We start from the raw sequence: 14,091 nt of genomic DNA on the forward strand, positions 1-14,091 counted from the left end.
AAACAATATGGAAAGGTTAGACATGCTCAAAGAAAACGGCAACACCTCTACAGCAAGCATAAGAAGCAACATTATCGGAGTGGCGTGCTGTCGGCGTGTCTGGGTTTTTAGTCTAAAACTTTATGAATCACCATCTTTAGAGGGAAAGTACAAACTCAGGAAAAACTTTTAAGTTTATCCACAAAAACCTCCAAACGCATAATGTAATCACAGGCCAGCTGTGTGCACTTGTAAAGTTGTTATAATCCCTCTCGGTCCTATAAACAGGAAAATACATAATATAAAGCATCATGCGTGCATTCACAAATAATACAGTTTCTCCTAACGTCCAGCCAAGTTTTCCTTTTTTGGATATCACTGCTCTTTTATCTATTGTTAGCAAACTGATGAAATCTTTAAATGATACAATAAAGAAGCTATACGGTAAAAATGGTTTTGTACTGGCAGCTGTGGTTGCCAGTCTATTACCAAAATTCACTGAGGATATTATAATAACGAACCTAAAATCTTTTTAGTCTTAGTCACACTGATAACAGCACAGGTGGTTGGCAGACCACATGATGTCTTAAAGTTCAAAGACACAAAACATGATCAAGGCCAGACACACAATAATAAAATAATACAATAAAGATCAAATACACCATAAAACATTTCAATGCACCGAGAAGAACTGTTAAATGAAATCTAAATAAATTAGATGATTTCAGGGAATAGGAATACCATTTTCCTCATGAATCTTACATTCCCATTTTATCCAAGGCAATTCTTAGTAGCACATGATCCAATTTACAAAAAATCTAAAAGATATTGCCCTTTGCACTTTCTATGTAAATTATAAAATAATTCATACTTTTTACTAAAACAATAGTTTATGTATTGTCTTTTACTAAGCTATATATTTTATATAAAGTTTTGCAATCAAAATTGCAAACAGTGCTAAACAAACATCCACTGTTTAACTTTATAATTACAGATTCATCTGAAACAAAAATGGATTCATCTCACTATTAATAGTTGCGCATGCATATTTCTAGGATATTGGCTGTTTATTAGTACTTATAAAGCACATATTAATGCCCATATTCTGCATTAACTATTCTACATCCCTATTCCTAATACCTAAACGTACACTCTAAAAATGCTGGGTTGTTCCAACCCAAATTTGGGTCAACTATGGACAAACCCAGGCACTGGGTTAAATTTGTAAATTACATTTTTAACCACGTTTGGATTTGTTCCTATTGACCCAAAATTGGGTTAAAACAACCCAGCATTTTTTAATAACTAGGTGTTTACTGAGGCAAAAGTTATAGTTAATAGCGGGAATTGAACCCTAATCTAAAGTGTGACCAAAAAAGGTTATTTTGGCAAGTCACATTTGGTAACATTAGTTAATGCATTAACATGAACTAACAATGAGCAAAATTTTTTTGTATTAACCTTTGTTAATGGAATGTTCATATTCATGTGAGTTCATAGTGCATACTGATGTTTTGATTTTAAAAACGTATTAGTAAATGTTGAGATTGACATTAACAAATGCTGTTGAAATTTTGTTCGTTGTTAGTTCATGTAAACTATAATCTCAACAAATGAAACCTTTTTGTAAAGTGTTACCGTCATTTTCTTTTACTTAGCCAGCTTTGTTTTCTTTTCTAGCAACCCAAAGCAACTCCCCAAAAGAGCTCTGTCATGTTTGCTTGTTCTCTCTGTGCGAGCAACTTTCAGCGTTAAGGGTGGACGTGATATTTCAAACATCAGATCAGTGCGTTTATGTATTGGGTGCCCGGAAATTTTTCCAAATAAACACAGCTTGATTCAACTTGGGTGGGCAGACTTATCAACAGACTAATTCTATAAACAAATGAAGGAATAACCGAGCACACCATTGGCTGGTAGGCAGGGGACACGCGGAGAGAGAGAGAGAGAGAGACACTCGAGGCTTTCTGCAATGAAAATTTAATTAATGTGGGTGGGCTGAGGGAACACAACGAGTGTTTATCATAGACAATTTATTTTCCAGCGCTAAGTCAACATAAAACAGAAAAAAAAAAAACCGGACAACAATTATTTAACATTTAGACTCATGAAGCGGACACATCCGTGGCGATCTCCACAGACTGAAAGTGTCCTCCGAAGTCATGAGTTTATACCACAGCCCAGTGCCGCAGCCCGGCGTGGCTGCATCGGCTCTCAGTCTATCGAATTCCTCCCTAATCTATGTTTACGGTGGCGAAGTTGGAGGCATCATTCCCGCTTTGGGATTCGCGTCCAGTCGACAGGAGCCTCCACAGAAACCTCCCTACAGCTACATCGCGCTCATCGCCATGGCAATTAAGAACGCGCCGGACAAGCGCGCGACGCTGAGCGGGATCTATCAGTTCATCATGGACCGCTTCCCCTATTACCATGACAACAAGCAGGGCTGGCAGAACTCAATCCGCCACAACCTCTCGCTGAACGACTGCTTTATTAAAGTGGCCAGAGAAAAAGGGCGACCAGGGAAGGGCAGCTACTGGACGCTGGACACCAAATGTCTGGACATGTTCGAGAACGGAAACTACAGGCGGCGAAAGAGAAAGTGCAGGGGTCAGGAGACGGGTGAGACTAAAGTCGCTCACAAGAGAACACGAGCAACGACTTCCAAACTTCACCACAGTTCCCATGTGGAGAAAGAGTCCGATTTAAGCAAACAGCAACACGAAAAACACCCTGAAACCGATATAAACGTCCACGAGAAGTTTAACGGCACCCAACCACAAAATAGTGAGGCAAACGTGGGCGCACACGCCTCCGACTCCACGAGAGACTGGTGTTTGGCACCGTCGACCACAGTGGGCGCTAACCCGGGATGCCCGACGCATGAACAGACCAGCACAGTGTCTCTAAACACCCAAACTCGAACAAACACACCGCATTTAAGCGCGCAAGAGACGCTGGAACCCGTGAAGAATGACATCGGAAGCGCGCAAAATGGAGACGCCAAATTCAAAGTAATAAATGCGCAGACGCAACCTCGAAAAAACACAGACAAATCGAAGGAGTTTAGCATTGACAGTATTCTGTCGAAAAAGGAGAGCCAGTTCCAGCGGAGGTGCGGGGTTTCTGGAGGAGCGCCGGTCGAGTGTGTGGAGTCGCGCGGTTACGCGCTCACGTCCTCGCTGATCGCACACGCGCACCCACAGCTGTACCCGCGCGCATTCCCGCTCTGCTCCTACCTGTCTCTCACCTGTCCTGACAAAACGCTGAACTTCAGAGAGAAAACAGGCGAGAAATTATTCTTTTGACGACTCTTTTATCACGGCTTCACGTATCACAGACTGTTTAGCAAATAGTTTTATGTTTAAAAATATTAAATGAATTCAGTCTCATTAACATTCTTATTTTCTTTTTATTATTATTAATTGCAAACAAAACGTTTTAAAACATATATCGAGAATTCAGGATAATATTATTATTTCTTCTACTACTATAATTGTTGTTGTTGTCGTCGTTATGGGATTCAACATGGGTGGCCTATCTACAGAGCAGGCCTATACTGTACACAGACAGTAGTTCATTCTATGATTGAACTCTTTGCAAACCATCCAAAATACAGATGTCTTTGTAAAATGTTATTGTTTATATGAACAAGAGTTTTATATGCTCCTCTCAGTGCTTATGACAGATACTTGACAAATTGCATTGGGCTGTTGTTCTTGTCCTCTCCTCTAACTATAGATACACACAAACTGAAACTTGATTTACTGCTTAAAGACACAGTAATGGAAAGAAAATGAAATTATTTGGTTGTACCTTGGACTTTCAATGAGAGATTTATATTGAGTTAAACAGAGAACTCAATTCTTCAAATAAACAATGATTATGAGTAAAGCTTTTGTTGAAATGGATGCCTTCAATTTCCTACACAAAACAATCTGATTTACCGAAACTGATATATATATATATGCTATTAATGCAATGTCTGTACTATATAAAGGATATAAAGGACTACTTGTTGTTCCAGGACTATGCATAATCCTGAACTGTGAAACTAGTCTACCACATGTATTCCTTGCCACCATATATAGCCATAAGTGGTTTTTGAACTGAAAGGTTTAGGCCTCAGTGAGTGCAAATCAGGAATGCTTGTGGAAATAAATAAGCTTCCCCACATTCGAGCAGAGGAACTCACATCCACAAGCATTTCCTGTGTATAGGATTCTTTTGGTCAGAAGTGTAAATAGAGCGTCATCCATCTGAAGGTTTGTAGAGAGAAAGAGACTACATCTCTCAATCTGCTGCCTCCATCTGTCCTCCTCTTCACAGATGGGCTCCTTAGATGGAGCAGTCTGCAAGGGCTCTGCTGGATCGCAGCCCCGTGATCATAACGGACCACTGCTATCTCTAAGGTGATCTTTAAGAACGTTCTTTCATATTCAGCGGGATTTCATCACGGCATCATTTCCTACCTCATAGGATATTAAGTGAATTATTCAACCATGACTTTTAAGCATGACCTTTACCGATACAGCTTTATTGCATTAAACCCAAATAAGTGGAATAAATAGTTGAATGTATAATTAGCTAATTTTGACGTTTAAATTCTCACACTAAGCACTATACGTGAAATGCATACAAAAATAAACTTCTGATTGTCTCTTTAAAGATAATTATGCCCTCTAGTGTTATAATGTATTACAATTCTCAACCTCAGTTAGGCTACCACACATAGATGGTTAAGTTACCAGTCTCTGTTTTATAAAAACATTTTCATTTTCATCTCTGCAAAGATCCAGTGATGTAATACAGATGGACTGCTAAATGTCTAACTGTTGGATATTTGGCTAGACTGGCATTTTTTTTGATATTTTGGTAACCACAAAAACAGTATCACAGAAGGCAAATGTTGTCTCAACAGCTTGAAGCTGATGGACCGCAGAGCTGGATGTGAATTTTTAATGACAACATTCTCAGTTTGTGTTCGGTCCGTCTCAGGCATTATATTAAAATAAACACGAGAAGAAAGATTATCTTCCTAGTGTTTAAAGTGTAAAAAAAAATCACACTCATTTTCATTTATTTTGACTGGAAATGGAGCACACTTTCTGTGGCCGTGACCACAAGAGCTCTACTGTGAGAGATGCCATTATAAAGCAGTATTTGATAAACAGCAGTTTCCTAGTTAAGAAAAAACTAACATTTCTGTCACACAAACATATTGTTTAGCTGAATTAAAGTTCAATCTAAATTGATTCAGATCCACAAACAGTTGATTCAGACCACAAGTGAAATGATAATGACACACTGCCTTGCAATGATTTTTAATTATTTAAAGAATTATTGTATGAAACCAGTTGTATTTTTATATATTATTGTAAACATTATATCGGACAAATTATGTATTTTGGTGTTTATTGTGCCATTAATACATGTCAGTATACAGTACAGTATATATATAAATATGATTGTGCCTTTAGAATTATAGTGTTGATTTTACAGTTTAATGTGACATTATAAGCCATGTGCTCAAGGTCCTAAAACTGTGAGGTGCTAGATATTAATGCAATAATATGTCTACAAATATCATTTCAATTGTCAGCTGTTTTCTGTAAAATGCCATGACCACCCCCTAATGACAAATTTAGATAAATATAGATAAAGTGAGAAAATTGTAAGAAACATTGACCTGAAAGGATTACTTATGTATATGGATGCATTTATTTATTTAATCATTCATTATTTTATTTTATTTTATTTTATTTTATTTTATTTTATTTTATTTTATTTTATTTTATTTTATTTTATTTTATTTTATTTTATTTTATTTTATTTTATTTTATTTTTAATTTATTTTAATTAAATTAAATTAAATTAAATTTTATTAAATTTTATTTTATTTTATTTTCACAATGAACCATTTACCAAGAGCCCAGTCATGAAGAGGTCTATCGGCCATGCATGGTTCTAAACTTGGATCTCCTCATTTGAGACTGAACTGACAAGGCCTGATATATCAGAAAGGGGTCAAATCAAGAATGAGAGAAAGGAGCTATACTGCAGAAGCGTCATCACCCTTGTTTCATGTGCAATCACGTCTCCAAGCAGCACTAAATCAAACCATTTCAAGCCGCCGGCATCAAAAGAGTTTAATCTGTGTGTTTATTATATATTTTCACTCCTAGCGTAAACCAAACTCAGTTGTCCAAATACGCTCTCAACGCCTAGGGAGGGGTGGGGCTCTGATGAAGATTGATGGTCTCTCTGGGAGGAACATTAGCTGCTAATCAAGTTATGTTTCCTGGAGCTCAGTTTTATACATCGCTATTTGCATGCGAAGAGCGCAAGATCCATGTTTTCTATCAAGCCTGCTTATGAAACGCACTCAGTCCAAGTCAGAGCTGTCCATCCAGATAGCAGGAGTATAGGAGACACCTTCGTGCATTAACTAATCACTGCATTGAAAAAAAACAAACAGACATTTTCTCTTAGCAAATTTAAAAACAATATAAGTACTGCAAAATTTAAGAAAATAAACGTGAACAAATTCTAAAATAAATAATAGCCCAATAATAACATTTATTATTATTATTATTTAAAATGAATACATAGTGTCAAGTCAAGTCACCTTTATTTATATAGCGCATTATACGATTCACCTAAAGAAATTAAGTTTTCTCAACTTAAATTATCACGTTTTTCACGATAAAACGTGATAATTTAAGTTGAGAAAACTTAATTTCTTTAGGTGTTACCAATTGAAGTAATTTTTTTAAGTTGATCCAACTGTTCACTTTTTACAGTGTATGTCAAAGCAACTTTATAGTTATAAACAGGAAAATAATGATTCAGTGATGCAAACAGAGTTCAATTATGCTGTAAAGCTGCTCAAAAGTTTCATTATTTAGCTGAAGTCAGTTCAGTGTTGATTAAAAAAAGTTAAATTAAAATAAGTTTCAGCAGAGAATTACATTAAATGCAAGTGTTCTCCTCATATAGCCTTGCGAGACACACTGTAGTTGATGCAAAAGTGATCCTCATATCAAGCAAATTTGCAACTGACACATGAAAAACACAAATGGACACCCACTGCTCTTGAATCAAATGTAAAATTAGCTTTTTGATTTGGAATGATGTCATGAAGTATTTAATGATGATTGTGTGTTTACATATCTTTTCAGATGCCTGACTGAGAAGCTGTAATAGGAGGTTAGCACAATAAATATCTCTCTCACCCGCACATATGGCAGCGCACAGTAATTGACATGATTACTCATGTGACTCATACCGTGAAAATACAATTTTTGAGGGAATAACAAAGAGGCATTTAGAAATAAACTCTCAAGTGTTGTTCTATGGGCCAAACTAAATATTACACATATAACCGTCATCTCATTGGATTATGCACCAGCTGGCTTGGATATGGTCGTTTTCCTCCAGTTTAGCTCACTCAAACCAAGGAATTTAAATTAACTAACAGCTGCTGAATGAACACTTTTTATCGTGATTTTCGCAATAGCCCACCCTTTCCTTGTGCATCATTAAACCTAAACTAAATCAGTAACGTATACATTACTGAGGACCAGCAGTTCAAATACAGTCTTTCAGGTATTTCCTTGTTTAAATGCACCTGCATTTTTCAACTAACTGAGTGGATTTTCTGTTTCTGTTTTCTGCGTTTTTTATTTATTATTATGGCACTTGTTTAAAGCTACACTGTGTAGGATTTACTCCCATCTAGCGGTGAAATTGTATATGACTACCAACTGAATATTACCAGAGCCCGTCTACAGAGAGCCTGGCCACTCCCTATTAAGTCCTATTGTACCGAATTTTGGTTGTAGTTCCACCAGAGTTCCACTGGGGGCGATCGCCCATGAGTGCAGAATGAATGGGAGTCTATGGGGCTAGACGGCTAAATTTGTCTCTTTCACCCGATTGCCGTTGAGAAATCTCAGATTTTATTGTAGGTTTTGCAAGTTCAACATGGGTTATAGGTCGAAAGTTGAATGAACGAGTACTTATGTCCTTTCGATTTCTTACAGGTTGAGTTGTTGTTGCATAACATGCTGGCATTCTGCTAATGAACGCTGATTGGTCAGTGAAGGACTGACCAGAGATACCGCATGATGGCATCGTGGCATCCGAAGCGGGACCAGAAACAAACAAAACAAAAACTCTTCTAGCGCGTGTGTTTACCTGTGTCAGCTGTGTTGTCGATACCTCTAGAGAAAAGAAAGTGCAGTGCGCGAAAGCACCAGAGTGACTGAAGGATTGCCGTAAAGCAGTATCTCTGGTCGTACGATGTGTATGACGTCATTGACACTTTAAAAGACTTTTTAAAGCAAATAAGTGACTCTAAAAAATCTAACACCCAGCGATGTGTAATTTCGTTGCATCTCCTTTCGAATACAACATTGACAAAAAATGATATCCTGAGAAAAGTGGATTTTGATGTGTATAGTGCCATAGACCTCCATTCATTCTGCACTCGTCCTGTGAGCGCCCTCATATGGAATCAGAGTGGAACTGCAACCAGTTCAGAAGCCGGAAGTTTACTGAGAGTGGAACTTCTCCCCTTATTAGACATTCTCTGCTTCCGCCATTCGAGCGACTTGCTCATATGTATTCTAAATGGCAGATTATACACTTACGAGAATACTTAATTAGTCGGTTGAAGTGATTACACATTAATGAGAACGTATAATTTTGAAATAACAATGTGTTTTTTGCTAAAAATCAACTTAAAATATTACACAGTGTAGCTTTGAAGGGGTCATCGGATGCCCATTTTCCACAAGTTGGTATGATTCTTTAGGGTCTTCGTGTAAAGTTTGTAACATACTTTGGTTAAAATTCCTCAATGGTTGTGTAAAACGACACCCTTTTTACCTCCTCAAAAACAGCTCTGTTCACAGCGACCCGTTTCGGTGCCTGTCTCTTTAAATGATAATGAGCTACTGTTCACCCCACCCCTCTCTTCCGTGGGGGGTGTGGACACAAGACATATAAAGTGCTGCCTTGGCAACCTGCCTTGGCAGACAGTACACAAATGGCTGAGGGAAAATGCTAATACGGGACAGTCCGTCAGTGGTCGTGGGCGGAGCATGAGCAATATGACATCATATTGCTCAGAAAATCCAAACGGCTTGATTATTGAGAGTGTTTAGGCTTTTTGAGGATAGAAAAAAAGGAGTGAATGGATTTTTTCATTGTATGGTGGTTGTGTCCACACACTGCAAAGACACATTTATATGCAAACACCATATAAAAGTGAATTTTGCATCCGATGACCCCTTTTAAGGCAGGGTAGGTGATTTGTTCCAGAAATTTCTTTTGTTAAGCTAGTTGAAAGTCTCTTCCCATCCTGATAGCAATCACTAAGTTAAGTGGTCTAAATGTATTTATAGCCTATATGTAAAGTCTGTGGAAAGTGTAGGACCAGAGAATGTCTAATAAGGGGAGAAGTTCCACTCTCAGTAAACTTCCGGCTTCTGAACTGCTTGCAGTTCCACTCTGGTTCCATATGAGGGCGCTCACAGGACGAGTGCAGAATGAATGGAGGTCTATGGCGCTATACCCCTCAAAATCCACTTTTCTCAGGATATAATTTTTTGTCTCGTAACTTCAATGTTGTATTCGAAAGGAGATGCAAAGAAATACACACATTGCTGGGTGTTATATTTTTTAGAGTCACTTATTTGCTTTAAAAAGTATTTTAAAATGTCAATGACGTCATACACATCGTACGACCAGAGATACTGCTTTACGGCAATCCTTCAGTCACTCTGGTGCTTTCGCGCACTGCACTTTCTTTTCTCTAGAGGCATCGACAACACAGCTGACACAGGTAAATACACGTGCTAGAAGAGTTTTTGTTTTGTTTGTTTCTGGTCCCGCTTCGGATGCCACGATGCCATCAAGCGGTATCTCTGGTCGTAATCAGTCCTTCACTGACCAATCAGCGTTCATTAGCAGAATGCCAGCGTGTTATGGGCAACAACAACTCAACCTGTAATAAATCGAAAGGACATAAGTACTCGTTCATTCAACTTTCGACCTATAACCCATGTTGAACTTGCAAAACCTACAATCAAATCTGAGATTTCTCAACGGCAATCGGGTGAAAGAGACTCATTTAGCCGTCTAGCCCCATAGACTCCCATTCATTTTGCACTTATGGTCGATCGCCCCCAGTGGATCTCTGGTGGAACTACAACCAAAATTCGGTACAATAGGACTTGATAGGGAGTGGCCAGGCTCTCCGTAGACGGGCTCTGGTAGGACCATAAAATGTTCGTCCAATCATTGAATTTGGTCCGAATACAATGATACGATGTCGTTCCTGCCTGTCAACGTATGTATTTCCATATCTCTGTGCACCCTGCTCGCGCAGACATCACACGTCATCAGAGGGTGGGATCTTATGCTTTCAAAGATAGCTCACTATTGCTAGCCTCTCCGAAATGTGTCTACCCTATAGCTTTAAGTATGCCAACCTGCTATGCTGAAATATTTACTATGAGTTATACAGCTTTATTGTCTCACAGCATGCGTTGATGTAGTTTTTATTATGTATTTATTCAGTCAACTGTCACTGTTTCTACAGTAGCCCTTACGGACAAACGCGTTTCGTCTCATGTTGTTCTTCGTGCAAAGAAGCTAGCTAAAGTCAGCGAATAAAACACTGACACAATGATGAACAAGTAACAATAAAATTTGCAATAACATATCGTTTTACTGAATAATTAAGTAAATATAATTTCTTAATTTATCTTTGTAAAGACCTCATTGCTTAACTGGCTACTCTCTGCTGTATCTCTTCCACTCAGCCACCGTAACTTCTGTTGGTTGCAATTCGCAACCTCACCACTAGATGCCGCTAAAAATTACACATTACACAAATTCATATACATTTTTCTTTACACTCAAGTTTGATGATCTTAATTGATATGAATTAAAGGTATAGCGGAGGATTTTCCCGAATTTTAGAAAAGAACCGCCCTCTCCACTTTTTGAAAAAATGCACATGCTCAACACTCTACCTGCTCCCGAGAGGGAACGCCTATTAAACGTGTGCACGAGAGAGCATGCACGAGCTAATCATAGCTTACATTCACTTTTACTAGCAGTGATTTTAAATGGATTTCTCCAAATAGCATGCCAAACTTTACCTGTCAAGTAGAAACTTCGCGACTGAGGCATCAGTGGGAAGCCCAACCTGTGTTTTGAGCGCACGCCACCGTGTGAATCGTGTGCACGAGCACGTACGACGGCCTTACGTAAACATATCACCAGAATGATTGACACTTAGGAGGACCAATAGTCTTGATGATCCACCCGGAAAAAGAAAATCCTCCGCTATACCTTTAAATCAGAAAAATGCAAAACATAATCAATTCCACTAGTGGTCTCAGCCTTTTGGACCCACTGTACATGATAAAGATCATTATTATATACAATTAAAATCTAAAGGAGATGTGATCCTTCAACTTATTTGGATTACTTATACAATACCATCACCTGAGGATATCAAGTTAAATGTATCATAACTGTACGGACCACTGTGCAACTCTATCTAAGAAAGCAGACATTCAAAGGACATTAAATCTGCCATACTATCTGCTGGTGGGATTATCTTGAAGACCCACATGTGTTACACACACTTCTTATAACAAGGGATCTTTTTAAGCAACATAAGCCATCCTCAAAACAATCTTTTCAAGTTCTAAGAGCCAGATGTGCCGGCCAAATGTTGTCTGAATGAAAGTGTCTATGCGTGTCTACACATACCCTTACAGTTGTGTGTACTTGTCTGTGAAAGCTCCCAAGACCCATTAGTGTGGGTTTTGTGGCCCTTGTCACAGACCACCCGGCTGTCTGGTTCACACTTAACCTATGGGGAGAAACTTGACTCCAGTTTAGCCTCCCAAAGAGGGTTTGAAAAGTGCACTGGCCTCAGAGGTCCACTCCAACTGACCGACTACAGCAAACTGTCTGTAACCGGCCAGCCAAACATCACACAGACACACTAACACGGAAAGGGATTTAAACAGAGATGCATGAGAGGATGTATATGTGTGTTTATGAGATTCTGTGTTTGAAAATGGGTAGACAGCGATATTAAGGATAAACATAGGACTTATTGTCAGGAAACAGAGCCATTTGTGTCCCATTTTACAACCCCCTTACATGATCTGTACTTCATGCCCCTTAAAATAAACTCCAAAGCATTTTCAGCTTTACAGGGTTGGTGCAAAACATGTTTTTAAAGAAAAAATGTCATGGGTAATTCATATTTTAATAGCCTATTAATATTATAAAATCTTCTACTTTAATGTGATTCATTTCACATCAAAATTAAGTGATACTAGGTCTACCAGATTGCTTGATTGTAAAATGATATGAATTCCAAACTGCAACAAAACTGAAATCAGGTAGCGCTTCAGGGTTAACAACAAATAACTTGGTAAGGCTGTAAACAGTACTAGTCTTTTGAAAACCCATATTTCTAATCTCATTATTAATTATTAAACTGAAAATTAACATATTTCTATGGAGGGTTATAGCCCTGCCCAGGTACTTTTAGCCTGAGGTTGGAAAATATATGATTTAATGCAGGACACAATGGGTGTGAATGGAAGGACACAGATTATGAGGGGTGTTCCTCAGGGGTCTGTTCTGGGGTCTCTACTTTTTATTATTATCTATATTAATTATCTTGATTTTAATTCATTTTAATGCTGATGACCCAGTGATTTATTGTAGTGCACCCAAATTGCATCAAGCTGTGTCTTTTACAGTCTGCTTTCAAAGGCTTTTCTGCTTGAATTAGATTTTTTCTTTCAAATTCAAAGAAACAAGCAGCAAATCTATTATCAGTTACAGTTACATTCAAGCGGCAGAATACAAGAATCTTGGTTTTGTATTTGATTAATCTTTTTCTTTTAATGGCTAAACTCAAGTTAAAGATGGAATAAAAAAATAAATAAAGTAAAATAAAGTTAGAAATAAAGCCTGTTTTTCATTTGAGGCAAAAAAGAGATTAGTTTCTCCAGAGGTGGACAAAGTACACAACTTCCTTACTTGAGTGAATGTAGAGATACTACTGGTCTTTTTTACTACCTACTACCTATTTTTACTTAAGTGACTTTGGCTTTTATTATGAATATGTTAGCCTTACTGTTATCTATAAGTCAGGTTCTGTTGTCAATATGACGTCGGGTTCTGACGTTCATCCGAATTTGGGTTCTGACGTACGTCAATCGGATGTCGGGTTCTGATGTAAATCCGAAGTCGGTTTCCGTCGGGTTCTGACGTCAACATTCCCAGAATCCCAACCAAAATGCAACCCCTGACTGACGTTACTACGTTCTACTCAAGGACCTTGACAGAAATGTAGTGGAGTAAAAAGTACGATATTTGTCTTTCAAATGTAGTGAAGCCTAAAGTTTCCAGAAAAAATAGTACTCAAGTAAAGTACACAGATACTCAAAAAGTGTACTTAAGTACAGTACTCAAGTGAATGTACTTTGTTACTGTCCACCTCTGCCGCCACCTTCATGCTAATTCTTGATTATGGTGATGTTTAGTACAAATTGGCACCTATGTTTCTTTGACATTCTTTATCATGGTGCTCTCAGGTTTAAAACAAATTGTAATTTCATCAAACTCATCATTGTGAGCTGTATAATAAAATATGTTGGTCCTCATTATCAGACTAAAGCACCTGTTCATTTACAAATCTATTTTGGGTGTACTGCCATCGTGTCTTTGTTCCCTTGCCAGGACTCTTATGAAAAAGAGATTTTTAATCTCAGAAAGTTTATAAAGGACAAACAAAATAAGTATTTTTTTGTTCATGCAATGGAAGTCAATGGGAACTGAAACTGCCGGTTTCGAAAATCACTGTGTCGCGTGTATAAATTATGATAAAAGAAAGAGACAGAAAAAAATAATAATAATTCTGGCACAATTAACACAATTTCCGGACAAAAAGAAAGACCAAAAAAAAAAAAAAAAAAAAAAATATGAAAGAAGAAAGGAAGTAAGAAAGAGAAGAAGGATGTGATCAATCACCAACTGTTGAAGATAAGGAGAGTTTATATTGTT

At 37.8% G+C, this 14,091-nt stretch overlaps 1 protein-coding gene across 1 annotated transcript; it reads left to right on the plus strand.

Moving 5' to 3' along the window:
- Positions 1–2,058: 2,058 nt before the first annotated feature.
- foxl1 (forkhead box L1) lies at positions 2,059–3,863 on the plus strand. The gene has a single exon (XM_084409623.1). It carries the CDS (start codon positions 2,142–2,144, stop codon positions 3,285–3,287), a length of 1,146 nt encoding a protein of 381 aa, XP_084265749.1. The 5' UTR covers positions 2,059–2,141; the 3' UTR covers positions 3,288–3,863.
- The last annotated feature ends 10,228 nt before the right edge of the window (positions 3,864–14,091 follow it).

The sequence above is a fragment of the Rutilus rutilus genome (genome assembly GCF_951802725.1).
Source record: "Rutilus rutilus genome assembly, chromosome: 5".
Taxonomy (NCBI): Eukaryota; Metazoa; Chordata; class Actinopteri; order Cypriniformes; family Leuciscidae; genus Rutilus; species Rutilus rutilus.